Below are 22,048 nucleotides of genomic sequence, written 5' to 3' on the forward strand. Positions count from 1 at the left end.
TCGTCATCAGCGTTAAATAAAGTGGCGGACATTTTTAATGTGGGCATGTTTTTCTAAAGCTCAAGCAAGTACAAACTGCCGCAAAAGTGACGCTGCTTCGAATTTCAGACAATAAGTTCTTGGCCTGAGCTGTCACGTGTAGGTGTGTATTGTGTGTGTGTGGGACCTTGTTTGCTACTGAGCCGCCCACTGAACACTCAACAAACTTACAAATGAAGCTGGTAACCCATAGCAACCAACAGGAAGTAACATTTAGATAGAGTGCGCATGACTGCAAATGTCTGATTGGTTGCCTGGGTTACAATGCTTGACTAATAGGCCTTACCTGACTCATTAGCTGCTTTTTCACCTTTACATTAACTGTTAGTATGGTGCAGAGAGGGATATTCTGAGACAATTTGCAATTGGTTTTCATGTTTTATTATTTGTGGTTTTTGAGTTATTTAGCTTTTTATTCAGCAGCTCTCCAGTTTGTAATTTCAGCACTCTGGTTGCTAGGGTGCAAATTCCCCTAGCAACCAGGCATTGATTTGAATAAGAGACTGGAATATGAATAGGAGAGGCCTGAATAGAAAGATGAGGAATAAAAAGTAGCAATAACAATACATTTGTAGCCTTACAGAGCATTTGTTTTTAGATGGTGTCAGTGACCCCCCATTTGAAAGCTGGAAAGTGTAGACAAATAATTTTTCCTTCAATTTTATAATATTAAATAATCCTAAAATGAATGGCCAATTGAAAAGTTGCTTAGAAGTGGCCATTCTATAACATACTAAAAGTTACCTTAAAGGGGTAGTTCACCTTTAAATTAACTTTTAGGGGCAGATTTATCAAGAGTCGAAGTGAATTCGAGGGAATTTTCGAGGTCAAAAAATTCGAAATTCAAAGTAATTTTTTGGATACTTCAACCATCGAATAGGATACTACGACTTCAAATTTGATTCGAAGTAAAATACTTCGAATATTCGACCATTCGATAATCGAAGTACTGTCTCTTTAAAAAAACTTCAACTTCAATACTACGCCAAATTAAACCTGTCAAAGTGCTATGTTAGCCTATGGGGACCTAGAGCAAGTATTTTGAAGTCGAAGTTAAATCATTCGATCGTACGTTAAAAAGTATTTAATTGTTCGATCAAATGATTTTACTTCGACCACAGAATATACAAATTCGATGAAAACAGTTCGAATTCCAAGTATTTTAATTCGATGGTCGAATTTGAAGTTTTTTTTACGTCGAAATTCGACCCTTGATAAATCTGCCCCTTAGTATGTTTTAGAATGGGCACTTTTAAGCAACTTTTCCATTGGTTTTCATTATTTATTTACTATAATTTCATAGCTATTTGCCTTTTTCTTCTGTCACTTTGCCGCTTTCAGATGTGAGTCGCTGACTCCCTTCCTTTTGCAAATGTAAGGCTACGAATGTATTGTTATTGCTCATTTTTATTACTCGTCTTTCTACTCAGGCCCACTCTGATTCATATTCCAGTCTCTCGTTCAGATCAGTGCATGGTTGCTAGGGTGATTTAGACCCTAGCAACCAGATTGCTGAAACAACTGCAAAGCGGAATAACTCAAAAACCTTAAATAATCAAAAATGAGAACCAATTGCAAATTGTCTCAGAATATCACTCTCTACATCCTACTAAAATGTATCTAAAAAATGAACAACCCCTGTACATCATAGGGGGATCTGCTGAGAGATGTGTGTTTATTGTGACTGTACATGTGACAGGGGGTCATCTCCCAGCATTGCAGCAAAGGGGAAATTTACAGTATAATCTGTAACACACACATACTGTAAGGACACGGTGTGCAATTGGACATATTGATTCTTGATCACTGTCTGTTGAACCCACATCTGCCGAAATAGCTGCACTTTTGGACATCGTTTTCTATTCCATACTGGAGGTAACTGGGAGGCACTGGCAGCAGGAAAAGATCCCAATCCCTTCTCTTCTCAATGTCAGTCTGTAAGGAGCCGGCATCAATCTCCCTTCCCTTATAACTTCAACACACCACATCCACCAGGGAGTCCCAAATTTCCCAAATCTAAAGGCCATGCTAATGGCACATGTAATATAACTCCAGACAAAAGGGTACAATAATATCATGGGGCCCATCTATCCCCTCTTTGGGTGTCAGACACAAGGCTTTGCTCAGTTTAGCCCATACACAATCTGCTGCAAACCTACATGTACCTGCCGTGCAATTTAACTTCCCTTCCCCTTAATCTTTCATACTGTTTCTAAGTACTGTTGTTATTATTATAATTATTATGAATATTACTCTATGGCACCAGCATATTCCACTGAGCTGCACAATGAATGTTACTAGCTATCCTTTACTTGCCAGCTATTGATTACATAGTATTATTTTGTGTGTGTGTATGTGTATCCCTTTTTGCTATTCTTGGCTTTTAGGAAATATATTTATTTTTTGCCTTGGTTCTACAAAATAAAAAGAGTATAGAGTAGTCTCTACTCTCAAAGCTTCCTCTAGGGCTGGAGTTAGGGTACAGTGGCAATGCAGAAAACCTGGGGATCTTTCCTTGAGCTGCCGTCTCTGGGCACCACAGAGATCAGAGATCGTTTTAAGATGTTTAGATATTTATCTGCAAACCATATTCCTTAGATGGTTCTATATTCATTGTACTCAGACTTCCCTTTGCCATGCCGTCATGTTTCATTGCGCTCTCCCTTTCTAGAGAGACTCAGCCAGGAGATGGTTGCACCAGAATAGTGAAATCTCATACAACCAGTAACATGGCAGCAACATTCTCAAAATATGAAGGCAATATTTAGATGTGATATTGCCCCCCTTAACTACCTGCCATTGCCCCCCCTCCGTCCCCACACTGTACATTCGTCAGAAAATAACCCCTTAAAAAAATGCAGTGCAGTGGAGCTCCCTGGCTCTGTTATTTAACAGTTTGCTGGGATTTGTAGTAAAATTTGGTTGAGCAGTGCTTGGCCCTTTAAAACCCACAGTAGAGTAAGTTGTAGTGTGTTTCACATGTTTAGCTTCAAGGTTACAAGGTTAAAAGCATGAAAATAATGTGAAACACTGTGTAAAGTAGTGCAGTTTTGTAACCCAAGGTCTCAAATATAAAGGGCAGGGTGCAAAGTGCAAAAAAAAAATGTGTATTCTGCACATTGCACCAGCCCTGTACTCTGAATGGTGCCAGAATGGAACAGAAATACGTTATAGCCTTTATAGAAAAAAATAAATCATATTTATATAAAAAGATGGCATTATCCCTTTATACGTCTTGGTATATAATAAGACACAAATCTCTTTCCTTGTGTATAAATAATAATTATTACTACAGAGACGCACAAAATAATTTTATTGAGAATTGCAGTGGCCAAAGAGTAATAAAAGTCCTGTGCACTGGAACTAATTGTACAGATTATACTTTCAGCGGAGCCTTATTGGCCCTTTAATTTGCCTTGTCAATAAAAAGCAAAAAAGGAATGGGATTGGCTGGGGATCCTGAGGTTCCGAGGCAGGTGATCTGGTTCAGACGGCTTCGTACCCCGGTTCTGGCGCAGCTTGGTGAGTCACAATGTTACACACACCTGCAGGGAAACAGATTGACATGTAGGAAGGTCAGGTGAATGGGCAACTGCTGAACATGGCTCAGTTTTTGTTTATTATTTCTGGTTTTGAGTTATTAAGCTTTTTATTCAACAGCTCTCTAGTTTGCAATTTCAGCAATCTGGTTGCTAGGATCCAATTTACCCTAGCAACCATGCGTTGATTTGAATAAGAGACTGGAATATGAATAGGAGAGGCCTGAATAGAAAGATGAGGAATAAAAAGTAGCAATAACAATACATTTGTAGCCTTACAGAGTATTTGTTTTTTAGATGGGGTCAGTGAAAGTTGGAAAGAGTAGGAAGAAGGAGGCAGATATTTAAAAATAAAAACTAAAAAAAAATCAATAATGAAGACCAATTGAAAAGTTGCTTAGAATTGGCATTCTTTAACATACTTAAAGGCATACCTCCCAACATTTTGGAAGTAAAAAGAGGGACAAAAAACATTTTTTCCGCACGTAGCACAGCAAATTTTTGACCACACCCCTCTCTGTGGCCACACCCCCTAATTACCATGTTTGTTTTACAAAATTTGGCAGGTTATGAAAGTTTGAAAAAATTATCCTTATCTAAACTGTGTTTTTGTATCTCAAAATTGTTACAAAGTATCTTATTTGCACCTGTTAGCTGTTCTGGGCTCTCTGCTAAAAGCCAATTAAGTGAGAAACTTTGTTTCTTTTTCTGGCTGTTCAGTGCAGAGAAAAGAGGGACTTTCCAGTACAAATGAGGGACTGCGGGTTGAGCTGTCAAAAGAGGGACTGTCCCTCCAAAAAAGGGACAGTTGGGAGGTATGTTAAAGGGGAACCCAACCCTTTAATGAGAGTGGAATATTACTTGGCAAGCCAGACAAGAAAGAGACCTCCCACTTCCCTGTAGATTTCCTCTTTTCTCAGTGGGCCGAGCAACTGGATTAATGCAAAATAAACGTGCGACAGCGAAGGAGGGTTGCAGACTAATAACCTCACATTGTCTACAGTGAGAACTGGGACGGTAAAGAATCTCTCCCTGAATCAGTATTACAGGCTTTAAAGGGGTTGTTCACCTTTAGATTAACTTTAGGTATGATATAGAGAGGGATATTCTGACACAATTTGCCATTGGTTTTTGTTTTTTATTATTTGTGGTTTTTTAGTTATTTAGCTTTTTATTTAGCAGCTCTGCAATTTTGGTTGCTAGGCTCCAAATTACTACAGCAACCACGCATTGATTTGAGTAAGACATTGGACTATGAGTAGGACCTAAATAGAAAGATAAATAATTAAAAGTAGCAATAACAATACATTTGTAGGCTTACAGTGACCCCCCACTTGAAAGCTGGAAAGAGTCAGAAGAAGAAGGCAAATAATTTAAAAAGTCTAAAAAGACCAACTGAAAGTTGCTTAGAACTGGCCATTCTGTAACATACCAAAAGTGGGTTTTTTTTTTTTTTATTAAAGGTTGAATTCTCCTTTAAGGTTGAACTTGATGGACGTGTGTCTTTTTTCAACCTAAAAAATAGTTATCTGTGCGACAGAAAACTCACCTGAAAGGATCAGCGTGAAAACTGCAACCCAACAGAGGTAGAAGGACCACTGGTAGTTAAGGGACCCGTTATTAACGGAACTTACAGTTTCTCCTGTGTATACAGACATTCCAACGAGAAGGAAGATAGCTGCAATGCAAAAAAGATTATTCCCAGTGAGAAACATTATCCTGCATGGAGAGGGGTATTGGAGAGGGGTTTCCTTCTGTATAAGAGAAACCAAATGAGGCAGCTTCTCCTGCAGGACTTTTTTATTACCAGGCTCATTATGGGCAGCAGCACTCCTTGGGATATATCTGAGAACTAGACATTGTTGGTTTCTTGTAAAGGAATTGTAACACAACGGGAGGATTATGGGTTCAAGGGAACAGTGTGGCAACATCTGGGGAATGAATGAGTATTATGCACAGATTCCCATTAGAAATTCTCCTGTATAATTCTTATAAATAAGTGCAACACATTTCCATGAGTGAGGGGAGGACAGAACGGTACCTGCTAAGAACTTGAACATGGCTGCTAGAAGAGATGCAGTGATCCTCCCCATAGATAAGTTATTGAATGACAAGCAGACGGACACCATGCCGAACAGGAGGAGAGCCACGGAGATGATCACAAGCCCACGAGTGGCACCAATAAACCCTATGGATGAAAGACAGTAATTTTTATATGACAGTGTCAGTATTATATGTCTATTAACACAGTTGACACATACCTGCTATCCCACAGTCACACTCCCTTCCCAGAGACTATTATCCACTGTTACTATAGACACCATCTCTCCCTACTATACCTGCTATCCCACAGTCACACTCCCTTCCCAGAGACTATTATCCCACTGTTACTATAGGCACCATCTCTCCCTACTATACCTGCTATCCCACAGTCACACTCCCTTCCCAGAGACTATTATCCCACTGTTACTATAGACACCATCTCTCCCTACTATACCTGCTATCCCACAGTCACACTCCCTTCCCAGAGACTATTATCCACTATTACTATAGACACCATCTCTCCCTACTATACCTGCTATCCCACAGTCACACTCCCTTCCCAGAGACTATTATCCCACTGTTACTATAGACACCATCTCTCCCTACTATACCTGCTATCCCACAGTCACACTCCCTTCCCAGAGACTATTATTCCCATTGTTAATATAGGCACTGTCTTACTCTACCAGTATCCTTTCTGCTCCATGTGCTGCATTGCCTTTTAAATGATAAGCATTTCCACACTCTTCCTACAACTGCAACTTATCTGCAGGACTAAGCCCCATCAATCCTGCCTAAATACTTTGACACCTATTTTAAGGTGTCTTTACTCCTTAAAGTAAAAAGCATAGAAATATAAGTGCTGATTGCCTAAATGGATAAAATAATGTTTTTAGTTTTGGCATGAGGTGGGATCTTCATATTTCCTAAGGAACAAAAGCCAAATTCATGCAGAATACTAGCAAAAACGATAGAGTAGAAATCTTACCACTGCCTTGGATTGTTTGACATATATTCTTCGTGCAAATCTGCCATAATCCTGAATGGAACAGATTTGTGCCAAAGTTGACCAACCAGTAATCAGTCAGCAGGCCGGTGAAAATGAAAATAAGGCTGGCACAGGAGAGAATGATCCCCAACACTCTGCTGCACAACATCTTCTCTCTGCAGGTCCCTCTGTTCAAACCCTGACAACTGAATTCAACAAAAGATTTGTGTTACTGATTGAGAACATGATTTTAGAGCTTGGGATACTGACGGCCATAGATAGAACCTTGTGGTTCAGGAAGGCATCGAACCCCAGTGGAAAGCCCAATCAAGCTACTTTTTTAAGCATTTTATTCTGGTTTCAGTTTTTTTTAATCCTAAAATAGGATTTCAGTTGACCGCAGCCTCCTGATTTCAGAAGCCTCAGTTATTCCTTTTTATATTTCAAACTTGGGAATACAGGGATATGGGAGATAGCTCATAGTACAAGTTGATCCAGGGACTGGTCCCATTGCCATTTTGGAGTCAGGAAGGAATTTTTCCCCCTCTGAGGCAAATTGGAGAGGCTTCAAATTGGGTTGTTTTCCTTCCTCTGGATCAACTGGCAGTTAGGCAGGTTAAAAAAAATTAAAAGGATGAACTTGATGTATGTGTGTCTTTTTTCAACCTAACTTGCTATGTTACTATGTCACTGTCGCAATCAATGGGTGTAAAGGTGACTCTACACTGGCTGACTCTCCATCATATGCCGACCAATCAATGGCTGCCCCATGACTGGCCATGCAATACACAGAGACAGCAATTTCTGTTCATGGATCCGGACACTCACTATTTTTCTGCAGTTGGGGAAGTGCCCCTTTCTTTCTTTTCAAACACCACTGGTATCAATGTTTCGGGGGTACACCCTCCCTTCCAGAATAAAAAAAGGGGCACTTCCCCGAGTGCAGAAAAATAGTGCCCAGCTTAAAGGGGAACTATAGCGAAAATGAAAATGTAAAATAAGTTTCCTCATACTGAAATAAGAAACTTTGTAAATAGAATCAATTAAATATTCTGCATTGTTTCTGAAATAATAAATTTTTTGTTCCATATCCCTCTCTCAGCATCTGTTTCTCTTCATTCTGTCTTCATGCAGCAGTTGGGTGTCACATATTCACTGACAATTTGCTCCAATATATATTTTCCTAGCAGATGTATTAGAGCTCACTCAAATAACTGATTCCAGTACAAACAAAAATCTAAAAAAATAACTGCCTTTTGCACAAATTCTGCATGTAGAGAGACATGATGTCTGGTGAGTTTAATAGAGTGAGCTCTAATACATCTTCTAGGCAAAAGGAGCCCCCTATAAGATATATTGGATCTAACTGTCAGTGAATATCTGACACCCAACTCCTGAATCACGACAGAATAAAGAGAAACAGATGCTGAGAGAGGAATAGTGAAGGTGAACTTGATTATTTCAGAAACGGTAAATCATTTTTAATTGATTGTATTTAGAAAGTTTCTTATTTCAGTATGTTGAAGCTTATATTGAATTTTCATTTAAGCGATAGTTCCCCTTATTGTTCTGAGTAATATGCATGCTAGGGTTGTTCCTTGCCGAATATAATCTGGGCAAGTTCTGCACTTTAGGGTGCAAATAAGCCTGGGGCAAGGCAGAAAGTGCAAAAAAACACGGTCCTGTCTTTCTGTTTTTGGAACCTTGCTTATTTTGCTATCTTATAGGGGGGCTGATTCCAGTACAAACAAAATCTAACAAAATAACTGCCCTTTGCACCAATCCTGCATGTAGAGAGACATGCGCAAATTCACTAAGATGCGAAGCGCCGAACGCTAGCGTTAATTCTCTAGCGTTTGGCATTTTCGCTACTGCGCAAATTCACTAACGAACGCTGGCGTAGTTTCGCTATTGTTACTTCACAACCTTACGCCAGGCGAAGTTTCGCTAGCGACGAAACTACGCAAATTCACTAACTTGCGCAGTGTACTGAACGCTACCTTTTACGCTAGACTTCCTTCGCCACCTCAGACCTGGCGAAGCGCAATAGAGTAGATAGGGATTGTTTAAAAAAAAGTCAATTTTTTCCAAAAAAAACACTGGCGTGTTTTCTACATGATGGCTGATAGGCTGAAAAAGATCGAAAATTTTTTGGGGCTCCCCTTCCTCCCCCCTACATTTCCTGACTCATGGCAACTTACCTAGACAGTGGGCACATGTGTAGGGCAAAATAACATTTTTATTTGCTGATTTGAAGGTTTTCTAGGCATTTGTAGTGCAGATACGTGTTCCTCCATTGAAATTTGAATTTCGCGCCGTATGCAAATTAGCCTTCGCTAGCGTAACTTCGCTTTATATAGCGAATCAACGCTAGCGCAACTTCGCAACCTTACGCTACCCCTGTGCGCAACTTCGGATTTTAGTGAATTTGCGAAACCCTGGCGAAACTACGCCTGGCGAAGTGCGGCGAAGTGCGGCGAAGTTGCGCCTGGCGCAACTTCGCATCTTAGTGAATTAATAAATATCTGACACCCAACTGCTGCATGAAGAGCGAATGAAGAGAAACAGATGCTGAGAGAGGAAAAGTGAAGATGAACTTGATTATTTCAGAAACGGTAAATAATTTTTAAGTGATTGTATTTAGAAAGTTTCTTATTCCAGTATGCTGAAGCTTATATTAAATTATAATTTTTGTGATAGTTCCCCTAATTGAGTAAAATGCATGCTAGGGTTGTTCCTTGCTGAACACATTCTGGGCAAGTTCTGCACCTTAGGGTGCAAATAAGCCTGGGGCAAGGCAGAAAGTGCAAAAAACATGGTCCTATCTTTCTGTTTTTGGAACCTTGCTTATTTTGCTACATGAGTCCTCAAATATTCCTCTTGTTCAGGGTGCATGCTGTAATGATTTTTTTTGGTGCACAAAGATTTTACTGGGAAAGGAGCTAAGGACTGGCATGGGATGACCAATGGGTTGAATGATCAGAAGATTAGTTGGTTATCACTAGTCAGAAGCAGAAGTCTGTTAGTGAAGTTGCAGCTTCCTGGCTCTACACATCAGACAGATGAAATAGTTGCGTGTGAAACCACTTGTTGCTAATGCTGAAGTGCGATGTGCCGACCACTAACACCAGTGACAGGAAGCCGGCCCATTACTAAGAAACACTTGTCACACGCACAGGGGCTCTTTAGCTTGGGTTATGAGTCAAGGCATGTTGGGTGGGTTTCATAAACTAATGGAGAAAAAAAAGCCACATTGGTTGTGAGTGGGGTTCCTATATGACTGGCTCCTATGGGAAGGGTATAGCCTGGTGAATTGCCACGGAGCATTAGTTATACTCTCTCATCTTATTATAGCAACAGTTCAGTGTAAAAATAAAAACTGGGTAAATAGACAGGCAGCGCAAAATAAAAAATGTTTCTAATATAGTTTGTTAGGCAAAAATGTAATGTATAAACAGAACAGAACATTACTTCCTGCTTTGCAGCTCTGTAACCCTGAGTTAAAGAGATACTGATATCAGAAAAGAACCTTCCTGCCTAATTGCAATGTTAGCCAAATGGGGACCTTCTAGAACCTATAGCCAACATTTGGCTAAGCTTTTAGAAGTCCAAGTCAAATCGTTCGGTCGATCGATGAAATTGTTTCGATTCGAAGGATTTCGCCCTACGATTTCACCGAAAACAGCGAAATTCGATAAAAAAAATTTCAACTTCGACATTCGAAGTCGAAGTAATCCAATTCGATGGTCGAATTTCAAAGTATTTTCCACTTCGAAATTTGATCCTTGATAAATCTGCCCCTAAGTGTTAGAGTACACTCATTTAGGGTAAATGTTGAAAGCTGGGTGTTCCTATGTAGATGCTGTTTATTCTATCCTCCCTGTGGGACTTTATACTGACCATTGATGCTGTGAGTATGTATGCCTATCCACTGTCATCTCTGCTCATCTCTATTTGAACTCCTTTGTGGATTACTCTGATCAATAAATAAGCTCTCTGTTTAAGTTGCAAGAAAAAAAGGGGGAGGGGGAGGGATTTTAGCGCCGAAGGGGTTTAGTTCTCCTTCAAATACATATTCCATTTTTATAAGATTCTTTAATATGTCACTTAATTTGATAAACTATCTGTTGCTCAAGTATTCATTTTACGGGTATAGTTTTCCTTTAATCAATGACTATAAGGGGGGCCACATGGCCGCTCCCCATTACGAATACTCGTTTCACTTCCAGTACACCTATATGATCACTCTCCTTATAACACATTAACATGAAATTGGCTTGGTGCAACCCATTAGGGGAACCGTAGAATAAACACCAATTCCAGGGCATCCTAGTTGTTAGGAGCAGGTGTTGCTGCAAGTGAAAAGGTGTGACTATACACTCTTTGCCCTTCTGCGTGAATTCCTAAATTAGTGCTATGGAAATTAAACACCCAACTCCTTAAAGGGATTTTGTCATGATTTTTATGATGTCGTTTTTATTTCTAAATGACACTGTTTACAATGCAAATAATTGACTGTACAATATAAAATGTCATTCCTGAACCAGCAAGTGTATTTAGTTGTAATATTGGTGTGTAGGTGCATCTCAGGTCATTTTGCCTGGTCATGTGATTTCAGAAAGAGACAGCACTTTAGGATGGAACTGCTTTCTGACAGGCTGTTGTTTCTCCTGCTCAATGTAACTGAATGTGTCTCAGTGGGACCTGGATTTTACTATTGAGTGCTGTTCTTAGATCTACCAGGCAGCTGTTATCTTGTGTAAGGGAGCTGCTATCTGGTTACCTTCCCATTGTTCTGTTGTTAGGCTGCTGGGAGGGAGGGGGTGATATAACTACAATTTACAGTACAGCAGTAAAGAGTGACTGAAGTTTGCCAGAGTACAAGTCACATGACTGGGGGTAGCTGGGAAACTGACAATATGTCTAGCCCTATGTCATATTTCAAAATGAACTATAAAAAAATGAGTTTGCTCTTTTGAGAAACGAATTTCATTACAGAATTCTGCTGGAGCAGCACTATTAACTGATGCACTTTGAAAACATTTTTTTTTTCCCATGACAGTATCCCTTTAACAATCGTTGGCTTTACAAGGGCACTGGGAATTGTTCTTCTTTTATGGGACTCTCTCCTGGCGAGAGCAAACTTCCCTATTTCAGGACAGGAACCTTAATGAAATGTTGGTTTGAATTTCCCAGCCCTTTTCTATCTTATTATTTAGATGAAAGGATAGTTCTACCCATATAATGTAAGAAAAGCCACTATCACTATTGTCTGTTTATCCCATTCCTTTCCCTGGTTCTGGCTCTTGCGACAAAAGCAACGACCTCCAGGTCTGTAAAGCAGCTGGTTTGTGCTGCGTCGTTTCAGCAGTCAGAACCAAGGGTGCAGAACATATAAACAGCCAGGCAGATATAGCTTTCAATGGCAACATTGGAAAAATGTTACTTTCTTAAGCTTTTCCCAGCAGTCCCACATGTACAGTATTGAGCAAAGCCATTAGATAAAGCATATCAGCGGTATAAATCTGCTAGAGAGAGCACTCACACTGAGCAGTCAGATTCCTGAGAGATCACTCACTGGCACCAGACTGAAGGTTCTTAGCAGAGTATAAAGGCAGGAGGTGTGAGAGAGAGAAGTGTAACGAGTGTCTATAAGAGGATGTCACATTTATGGTAACCGTCACATATACTGGTGTGATTCACACATTCACAGGCATCACCAGAAAAGGAAGAAAGTAGAACTTCCACTCTCATATTGTCCTTATGTTAAAAACAGACACTTCTGCAAAAAGCAACTTCATCTTAAAGGAGTTGTTTACCGTTAACTTTTAGTAAGATACAGAGAGTAATATTGCGAGGCAATTCGCAATTGGTTTTCCATTTTTATTATTTGCGGTTTTTGAGTTATTTAGCTTTTTTATTCAGCGGCTCTCCAGTTTGCAATTTCAGCCATCTGGTTGCCAGGGTCCAAATTCCCCTAGCAACCATACACTGATTTGACTAAGAGACTGGAATACGAACAGGAGAGGCCTGAATAGAAAGACGAGTGTTAAAAAGTAGCAATAACAATACATTTGTAGTCTTACAGAGCATTTGTTTTTTTAGATGGGGTCAGTGACCCCCATTTGAAAACTGGAAAGAATCAGAAGAAGAAGGCAAATCATTAAAAAATTATAAAAAAATAAATAATGAAGACCAAATGATCAAATTAGCAATTCTATAATATACTTAAAAGTTATCTTAAAGGTGAACCCGCTCTTTAATATCCTGTTTGTTAGCGAGTGCAAGCTCCTATTCCTATATGTGTATATTCATTTACACAGACATTACAGTATCAGGGTATAGAATGCTGGGCGTAGAATATTCCTTCTCTGTATATTTGTATTTATTATACAATAATAAATCCTTATCCTGCCATACCTTAGACCATTGATCCCCAACCAGTAGCTCAGGAGTAACATGTTCCTCACCAACCCCTTGAATTTTGCTCCCAGTGGCCTCAAAGCAGGAGCTTATTTATGAATTCCAGGCAAGTTTTGTTGTAAAAACCATGTGTACTTCCAAACTGAGCCTCGTGTAGGCTGCCAGTCCACATAGGGGCTACCAATAGCCAATTAAAGCCCATATCTGATACCCCGGGAACTTTTTGCATGCTTATGTCACGCTCCAACTTTTTATACATTTGAATGTGGCTCACGAGTAAAAAAGGTTGGGGACCCCCTTGCTTTAGACAGTACAGGTATGAGGGTATAGATTATTCCAAGTCAGTATCAGACTGGAATACCAGGGGCCCACCAGAAAATCTTAGGCTGAGGGCCCACTTTCCAAAATATTATACCTCTTCTCCTCACTCACTTCTTTATTCTCCTAGTCTCGTTTCTCTACATACTATTCTCTATTCTTCTCTTATTAAGCCTCTTTGTTCCCATAAAGAAATAGGGAATGACCATGAAATAGGCCAAATGATTAGAAGCAAGAGGCCACTGACACCTGGGCCCCCCGGGAGTTTTCCTGCTATCCAGGAGGGCCAGTCCGATACTATTCCCAGTAGGATGAGGGTAGCCAATCATAGCTCTGCTCTTAGGACTCTACCATGTCTGCTGTGCCTCTGGCCATGATGAGGATTGGTTGGCATCCTATTTGTATGACTAATAGGCCACTGGGAACAACATCCAAAGGGCATATTCAGGGTTGGATTGGGCTGGTGGGACACCAGGAATAAACCCGGTGAGATTAGGTGGGAATATAAGTATTTGTGTCTTGGACATGTTCAGATGCAGGTGGGAGCAGGGTAGTGCTACAGTAGTAAGTAATTCAGTGCTTGATTATATGTAGTTGAATAATAGAACAGCGGTGTATTGTTTGGCACACTAATACCAACACAATCTAGTTAATAAATCCTTATATTGTGTCCCTTACTTGGCAATACAAACCTTGAGCAAAATATACCTTTAATTCAGATTAAAATACAAGGGGGGTCCCCCTTACTAAAATGTCCCCTCCATGTAATCGGCATAATTTATATTACCTCGTACTTCTTCAAAACTTGTTATCAGATGGAGGCTTCTTGTGTGTATTTGTATTGTTGTGACTAGGGATTTGAGAGGGGAGTGTTAGTTCAGGAACAGCAGTGCGTGGCAGATATTTTATAAATTGTAATGGAACAGGATCAGGTGGTGGTTGAGCAGGAGAAGATCTTCTATGACACTTCAGTGATGGGGAGGATGGATTCTCTAGGAAGCTTCATGTTGATCGGTAGAAAGGAATAGAAATAGACAGGGGTGATGCTTTGGTGCATCAGGTCAACTTTAGATTTAAAGTGGTTGGGGAGGGAGAACAAGTAGTGATTGTGCTACATTCGGGGGTTGAGAAGAGAGGCATTGTGGGTTAGATTTCTGCATGTGAATGAATTAAAGGAAGTTGGATTGTTTAGCCTAAAAGAGAGACAGTGTTAGAGCAAGAAAGGAGAAATTTGTAGTGAAGCAAGTCAGCAAGTGTGTGGGATTTCCTCCGTTGTTGTTCAGAAGAGCGAGTGCAGAAGCAAAGTAGTGTTTAACCAGGGTCTAGGGATGGAGTCTCACTGATGGTGAGGAAGGAAAGGAGTGTGAAGATCTGGGAGGAGGTCAGTAGAGATGTCGCGAACTGTTCGCCGGCGAACTTGTTCGCGCGAACATCGGGTGTTCGCGCTCGCCGGAAGTTCGCGAACGTCGCGCGACGTTCGCCATTTTGGGTTCGCCATTGTTGGCGCTTTTTTTTGCCCTCTCACCCCAGACCAGCAGGTACATGGCAGCCAATCAGGAAGCTCTCCCCTGGACCACTCCCCTTCCCTATAAAAACCGAAGCCCTGCAGCGTTTTTCACTCTGCCTGTGTGTGCTGAAGAGATAGTGTAGGGAGAGAGCTGCTGCCTGTTAGTGATTTCAGGGACAGTTGAAAGTTTGCTGGCTAGTAATCGTTTTGATACTGCTCTGTTATTGGAGGGACAGAAGTCTGCAGGGATTTGAGGGACATTTTAGCTTAGGTAGCTTTGCTGGCTAGTAATCTACCTTCTACTGGCAGTGCTCTGTATGTAGCTGCAGTGGGCAGCTGTCCTGCTTCTGATCTCATCTGCTGACTGCTGCAATAACAGTAGTCCTTGTAAGGACTGCTTTTATTTATTTTTTTGTTGTTTTACTACTACTACTACTACTACTACTATAAGAGCCCAGTGCTATTAGTCTAGCAGTGTTGGGGAGTGGGACTGGTGTGCTAATCTGCTGCTCCTAGTAGTTCAGCAGCACCAACTTTAATTTTTTTTTTTTAATATTCATTTTTTTTTTATTTTACTTTTTTTTATTTTACTACCGCTGTAGTAGTGTATAAGTTGACCTTTTAGGCATTATTTGCCCTGTAGGCATTATTGCACACTGTTTTTCTTCAACCCGCCATCGAGCTGTGTGACCTTGTTCCCATTCTGTCTAAATATCCATAATATTACCGTCTCCAGAAAAAACACCGGAGTCACTTTTTTCAAGCAGCATTCATATATTTTACGTAATCCGTATCCACCGCTGTAGTAGTGTATACGTTGGCCTTGTAGGCATTATTTGCACACTGTTTTCTTCAACCCGCCATCGAGCTGTGTGACCTTGTTCCCATTCTGTCTAAATATCCATAATATTACCGTCTCCAGAAAAAACACCGGAGTCACTTTTTTCAAGCAGCATTCATATATTTTACGTAATCCGTATCCACCGCTGTAGTAGTGTATACGTTGACCTTGTAGGCATTGTTTGCCCAGTTTTTTTGGCCGCAGCCACTGAAGCACAGAGGCCAGAAAAAATATGCCATATAAATGCTGAAAATAGTCATTTTTTGCCATACGTTGACTCAACGTATATGGCAAAAAATGACTATTTCAGCATTTATATGGCATATTTTTTCTGGCAACTGTGCTTCAGTGGCTGCGACCAAAAAAACTGGGCAAACAATGCCTACAAGGTCAACGTATGGCAAAAAATGACTATTTTCAGCATTTATATGGCATATTTTTTCTGGCAACTGTGCTTCAGTGGCTGCCAACCAAAAAAACTGGGCAAACAATGTCTACAAGGTCAACGTATGGCGAAAAATTACTATTTTCAGCATTTATATGCATATTTTTTATGGCAACTGTGCTTCAGTGGCTGCGTCCAAAAAAACTGGGCAAACAATGCCTACAAGGTCAACGTATGGCAGTTGTTTAAAGAGAACAGTAGATTACTAGCCAGCAAAGCTACCTAAGCTAAAATGTCCCTCAAATCCCTGCAGACTTCTGTCCCTCCAATACAGAGCAGTATCAAGCAGATTACTAGCCAGCAACTTACTATCATCTGTCCCTGAAATCACTAACAGCTCTCCCCCTACACTATCTCTTCCAAGCACACACAGGCAGATTTTTCAGATACATTTTTGCCCTTGATTCCCCCTCTGGCATGCCACTGTCCAGGTCGTTGCACCCTTTAAACAACTTTAAAATCATTTTTCTGGCCAGAAATGTCTTTTCTAGATGTTAAAGTTCGCCTTCCCATTGAAGTCTATGGGGTTCGCGAACCGTTCGCGAACCGCTCGCATTTTTGCGCAAGTTCGCGAATATGTTCGCGAACTTTTTTTCCGACGTTCGCTACATCCCTAGAGGTCAGAGCACTTTTGTATTTGTAGACATTAGTCAGGGCTAAAGAAGTGTGTGAGGAGAGTGGAGGTTTGGATTCCAAGGTTGGAAAATGGCGGGTGCAGCTTTTCCTGCAATAATCTTTTAGTAGTTGGAGGTGGAGTCACGTCATGAGAAAGTCAGACAGAGATTAAGAGGTGTCAGATAGTGGGGAATATTTTGAAGTGTTGGGGTGCAGTGTTTGCTGAAGTCAAGGCAGTGGCCATGTTTATGAGTGTTACCGGAGGTCCAGTATAGAAGGAATAATCATGGAAAAGGTTTCTTCAAAATGATCGTGCCAAACATCATCCGGCAAGAGCCACGTCAGGCACTTGGACCTCTAGTTGGGCAGATCCACCTGATTCTGGAAACATATCAATACCTGGACTTTCCCCACCAAATTGCATTTTTTCCAACCATATGCCGGATTGCCAGTGTTATTTCTGCTGTTGTATAATGTTTAACCATTAGGTGGCACTGTATAGATTTTATGTAATTAACAGCTCTACCTGGATTTATTATGTGTGGGACCCAGAATGTAAGCTTTATCTGTTTATTGCTAAATTCTGTTAATTATATACAGAATAATGCATTTATAAGGATATTAGAAGTCACTGAGGGGTTGTTCTGTGACCATATAAAGGCACAAGGCTGCAGGCTGAGTTATACAGGGAACTCTGAGTATCACTCATGTATTATAAGGGATAATGTACCCCCTACTGTAAATGATAAGGATATTAGAAGTCACTGAGGGGTTGTTCTGTGACCATATAAAGGCACAAGGCTGCAGGCTGAGTTATACAGGGAACTCTGAGTATCACTCGTGTATTATAAGGGATAACGTACCCCCTACTGTAAATGATAAGGATATTAGAAGTCACTGAGGGGTTGTTCTGTGACCATATAAAGGCACAAGGCTGCAGGCTGAGTTATACAGGGAACTCTGAGTATCACTCATGTATTATAAGGGATAATGTACCCCCTACTGTAAAATGATAAGGATATTAGAAGTCACTGAGGGGTTGTTCTGTGTCCATATAAAGGCACAAGGCTGCAGGCTGAGTTATACAGGGAACTCTGAGTATCACTCATGTATTATAAGGGATAATGTACCCCCTACTGTAAATGATAAGGATATTAGAAGTCACTGAGGGGTTGTTCTGTGACCATATAAAGACACAAGGCTGCAGGCTGAGTTATACAGGGAACTCTGAGTATCACTCATGTATTATAAGGGATAATGTACCCCCTACTGTAAATGATAAGGATATTAGAAGTCACTGATGGGTTGTTCTGTGACCATATAAAGGCACGAGGCTGTAGATTTTGTGCTTTTTAAAAGGTATTGAAACTTACCAGCGACTTCTTAAAACTGGGGGTACATTATTGTTGTAATACAGAACTTGTCATACTTTGTGTCACACAAATTACATACTAAGAGCCCAAGACGGCAAATTAAAGGTTTTACACTGGGAGAGTGACTGGTTCAAAAGAGGTGTTAAAGGAACAGTAACACCAAAAAATTAAAGTGTTATAAAGTAATGAAAATGTAATATACTGTTGTGCTGCACTGGTGAAACTTGTGTTTGCTTCAGAAACTCTACAATAGTTTATATAAAGAAACTGTTTTGTAGCCATAGGGGCAGCAATCCAAAGCTGAAAGGGAGAAAGGGCACATGTTACACATCAGATAACAGATTATATCTATGTTATACAATGGGATTCTTCAGAACTTTACTTTTATTTACTGTGTATCCTGTGCTTGAATAGCTGCCCCCATGGCTACACAGCAGCTTGTTTATATAAACTATAGTAGTACTTATCTGTTATCTACTGTGTATCCTGTGCTTGAATGGCTGCCCCCATGGCTACACAGCAGCTTGTTTATATAAACTATAGTAGTACTTATCTGTTATCTACTGTGTATCCTGTGCTTGAATGGCTGCCCCCATGGCTACACAGCAGCTTGTTTATATAAACTATAGTAGTACTTATCTGTTATCTACTGTGTATCCTGTGCTTGAATGGCTGCCCCCATGGCTACACAGCAGCTTGTTTATATAAACTATAGTAGTATTTATCTGTTATCTACTGTGTATCCTATGCTTGAATGGCTGCCCCCATGGCTACACAGCAGCTTGTTTATATAAACTATAGTAGTACTTATCTGTTATCTGTACTGTGTATCCTGTGCTTGAATGGCTGCCCCCATGGCTACACAGCAGCTTGTTTCTATAAACTATAGTAGTACTTATCTGTTATCTACTGTGTATCCTGTGCTTGAATGACTGCCCCCATGGCCACACAGCAGCTTGTTTATATAAACTATAGTAGTACTTATCTGTTATCTACTGTGTATCCTGTGCTTGAATGGCTGCCCCCATGGCTACACAGCAGCTTGTTTATATAAACTATAGTAGTACTTATCTGTTATCTACTGTGTATCCTGTGCTTGAATGGCTGCCCCCATGGCTACACAGCAGCTTGTTTATATAAACTATAGTAGTACTTATCTGTTATCTACTGTGTATCCTGTGCTTGAATATATATATATATATATATATATATATATATATTACCGAAAAAAGATCTTATTTACAAGTTATTCTGAATTGAGAAAGCCAGTTAGATGACTGGTGTGCTGTCTCAGCAGTTAAAGTTATCAGGGTTAAAATATATACGTTTAATTGCTTATGTTTATGCATACCCATTGTTATGCTGCCACCTGCTGACCAAGGCCGTATTGCAAGCTCTGTATTTCCTTGTTTGTAAACCCTCCTCCTATTCCTTCCTTATTTGTGATGTCACTTCCTCCCATCATCCTCTTGTGTTCCTGCCTTCCATGAGTGAGGAGCTACAGCTCAGAGGTTAGGAAGGAAATATTCTTTTTGACCTGCAGCACTTATTCATCCACTGCTACATTGTTTATCCACCTCAAATAAAGCAGCTTTGTGGACTACAAGTGTCTGGTGAGTTCAGCTATCTGGCAAAGATTGTCCTCAGTGGTTGTTACAGCTCCATACAGGCCCAGCAGGGAGGTCTCACGGGGATTCAGCCATTATTACAGCAATTGGAGTCAGAATAGTCAAAAAGAATAAAATTCTATAACCTGCTGTCACACTGTATGTTCCATCAAGTCTCCACTCACTGGCAAGTCACTTATATTCAATCTGCAGCCAAGTTTAATGCAGTCTAACAACTCCCTGCAAGCACTAAGCTTAATGCAGTCTAACAACTCCCTGCAAGCACCAAACTTAATGCAGTCTAACAACTCCCTGCAAGCACTAAGCTTAATGCAGTCTAACAACTCCCTGCAAGCACCAAACTTAATGCAGTCTAACAACTCCCTGCAAGCACCAAACTTAATGCAGTCTAACAACTCCCTGCAAGCACTAAGCTTAATGCAGTCTAACAACTCCCTGCAAGCACCAAGTTTAATGCAGTCTAACAACTCCCTGCAAGCACATGGTTATACAAGCACATGCTGTTCCCAGTGAATGTTCAGAACTGTTTATGCAACTGGATTGTGTTATTGTGCTGCTTAAGTTGCTGTATACACTGCTCTCAGGGTCCTGCTATAACACTGCTGCAGTTTGCCCCACACTCCTGCCACTGCTGGAACTTTCTTAAAGAGACAGTAACCATTTTCAGCAAAAGTGCAAAATGTCTCAGCAAGGCTCTGTGCATTCATTTTCAACTGAAGCTAAGCAAGTGCACCATGCACCAGAGCTCACAGACATCCAGGGAGAAAACCCCATATATACTGCAGAGCAAAGCGTCAGGCCCAAGCGCATAATAAAGCCATCTCAAAAGTCCAGAGAAAATTATGAGATTACAAGGGATGAGTTTTCTAGCAATTTATCAGAACTATGGGATAGAACCGTACAATGCATGTCTGTTCTTTCACATTCTAACAATGACGCAGCCGATTTAAGAGACTGTATAAATCGCTTATCTGCTAACTATGAACGTTATCAGCGGCTGTCTGCTAAATATACTATCTTCTTAAAAGACACTAATATAAAGGAATCCTCAGCAGAGCTAACCAGATCTGAAGCCTTAGACCAAGAAAGAGACCTTTTGGTGCAAAGCGCTAAGGATAAGGCAGAGCTCAAGATTACACACCTGCAAGAGACTAGGTCTCACAGATCCACATCATCACGGCTCACATCAAGATCATCCAAGACCTCTCAGTCTAGGAAATCCACACTAAGTGACAAGCTTATAGAGGCCCGTGCTAATGCTGAAGCAGTTAAGGTGCAAATTTCCTATGCTAAAAGAGAGGTTAAACTTAAAGCAGAGATGCAAGCAGAAGCTGCACGCGAGCAATCGGAGGCAGCAGCAGAAGTTGCAAGGCAGCAAGCAGAAGCTGCACGCAAAAGGGCAGAAATGGAAGCTGAATTAGAAATTCTTCAAATGGAAAAGGAAAAGGCAGCAGCTATTGCAAGACTAAAGGTCTTTGAGCAAGCACTGGGAGAATCACATGAACAAGACTGCCCTATTCCAGCAGAGTCTGAAGATCCTATTGAACGCACAAGTAAATATGTACTAAACCAGGATGCATCTAATGACAATCAACCAATCTTAACAAAATACAAGGATAACTCCTGCAACTCATAATACAGGTCAGTCTCTTTACCTGTTACTACTAACACTGCTGTACCTTACAGTACCCAAACCATGGGGCTGCCACCGCTGACACAGCGACAGACCAACCACACAGACGTAGTCACTCAGCATGAGATGATACCCCCTACCATCTCTCAAGTGAATTCCAGTGACAAACCTCAGTTTAAACTAGAGCCAGCAAGTGCCTTAGAGACCAAACCACTGCTGAATGCTTACGCCACTTCATTTTATCCTGGTTCATCTCACCTTTATACACCGGGAAGCTTATACAACCCCCAGGTTCCACAAGTTACCCAGGCACCAAAGAGTGAGAGATCAGACCTGTCTGACTTTGCCAGGTATATGATACGTCGTGAGCTCATTAACGTTAGTCTCTCAAGGTTTGATGGCTGTCCTGAGAATTATAGAGCCTGGAGATCTACGTTTAAGGCTGCAATTGCTGACCTCAACCTCACAGCCAAAGAGGAACTTGATTTACTCATCAAATGGCTAGGTCCAGAGTCCGCAGATCGTGTTAAGAGACTAAGAGCTGTGCATGTTGACTACCCAGATGCAGGTCTTGCTGCAGCTTGGGAAGACTTGAACAAACCTATGGTAGCTCTGAAGCCATAGAAAGTGCCTTGTTTAAGAGACTACAATCTTTC

The 22,048-nt window shown here is 40.7% G+C and overlaps 1 protein-coding gene across 1 annotated transcript; it reads right to left on the reverse strand.

Annotated features, from left to right (window-relative positions):
* Positions 1-3,335: 3,335 nt before the first annotated feature.
* Positions 3,336-12,256, reverse strand: LOC108705254 (protein NKG7-like). Its single transcript, XM_041570743.1, has 5 exons — positions 12,155-12,256; positions 6,610-6,815; positions 5,620-5,766; positions 5,128-5,256; positions 3,336-3,584 (listed from the first exon to the last, which is right to left on the reverse strand). The coding sequence occupies exons 2-5, from the start codon at positions 6,776-6,778 to the stop codon at positions 3,526-3,528; spliced, it is 504 nt and encodes a 167-aa protein (XP_041426677.1). The 5' UTR covers positions 6,779-6,815; positions 12,155-12,256; the 3' UTR covers positions 3,336-3,525.
* Between the last annotated feature and the right edge of the window lie 9,792 nt (positions 12,257-22,048).

The sequence above is a fragment of the Xenopus laevis genome, chromosome 7S (genome assembly GCF_017654675.1).
Source record: "Xenopus laevis strain J_2021 chromosome 7S, Xenopus_laevis_v10.1, whole genome shotgun sequence".
NCBI classification, from domain to species: Eukaryota; Metazoa; Chordata; class Amphibia; order Anura; family Pipidae; genus Xenopus; species Xenopus laevis.

Coding starts and splice junctions, on each gene's coding strand:
- LOC108705254 (XM_041570743.1), bottom strand. CDS start 6,778: ATGTTGTGCAGCAGAGTGTTGGGGATCATTCTCTCCTGTGCCAGCCTT. Junction 5,257..5,619: donor CATGTTCAAGTTCTTAGCAG/GTACCGTTCTGT, acceptor TTTGCATTGCAG/CTATCTTCCTTCTCGTTGGA. Junction 3,585..5,127: donor TTTCACGCTGATCCTTTCAG/GTGAGTTTTCTG, acceptor GTTTCCCTGCAG/GTGTGTGTAACATTGTGACT.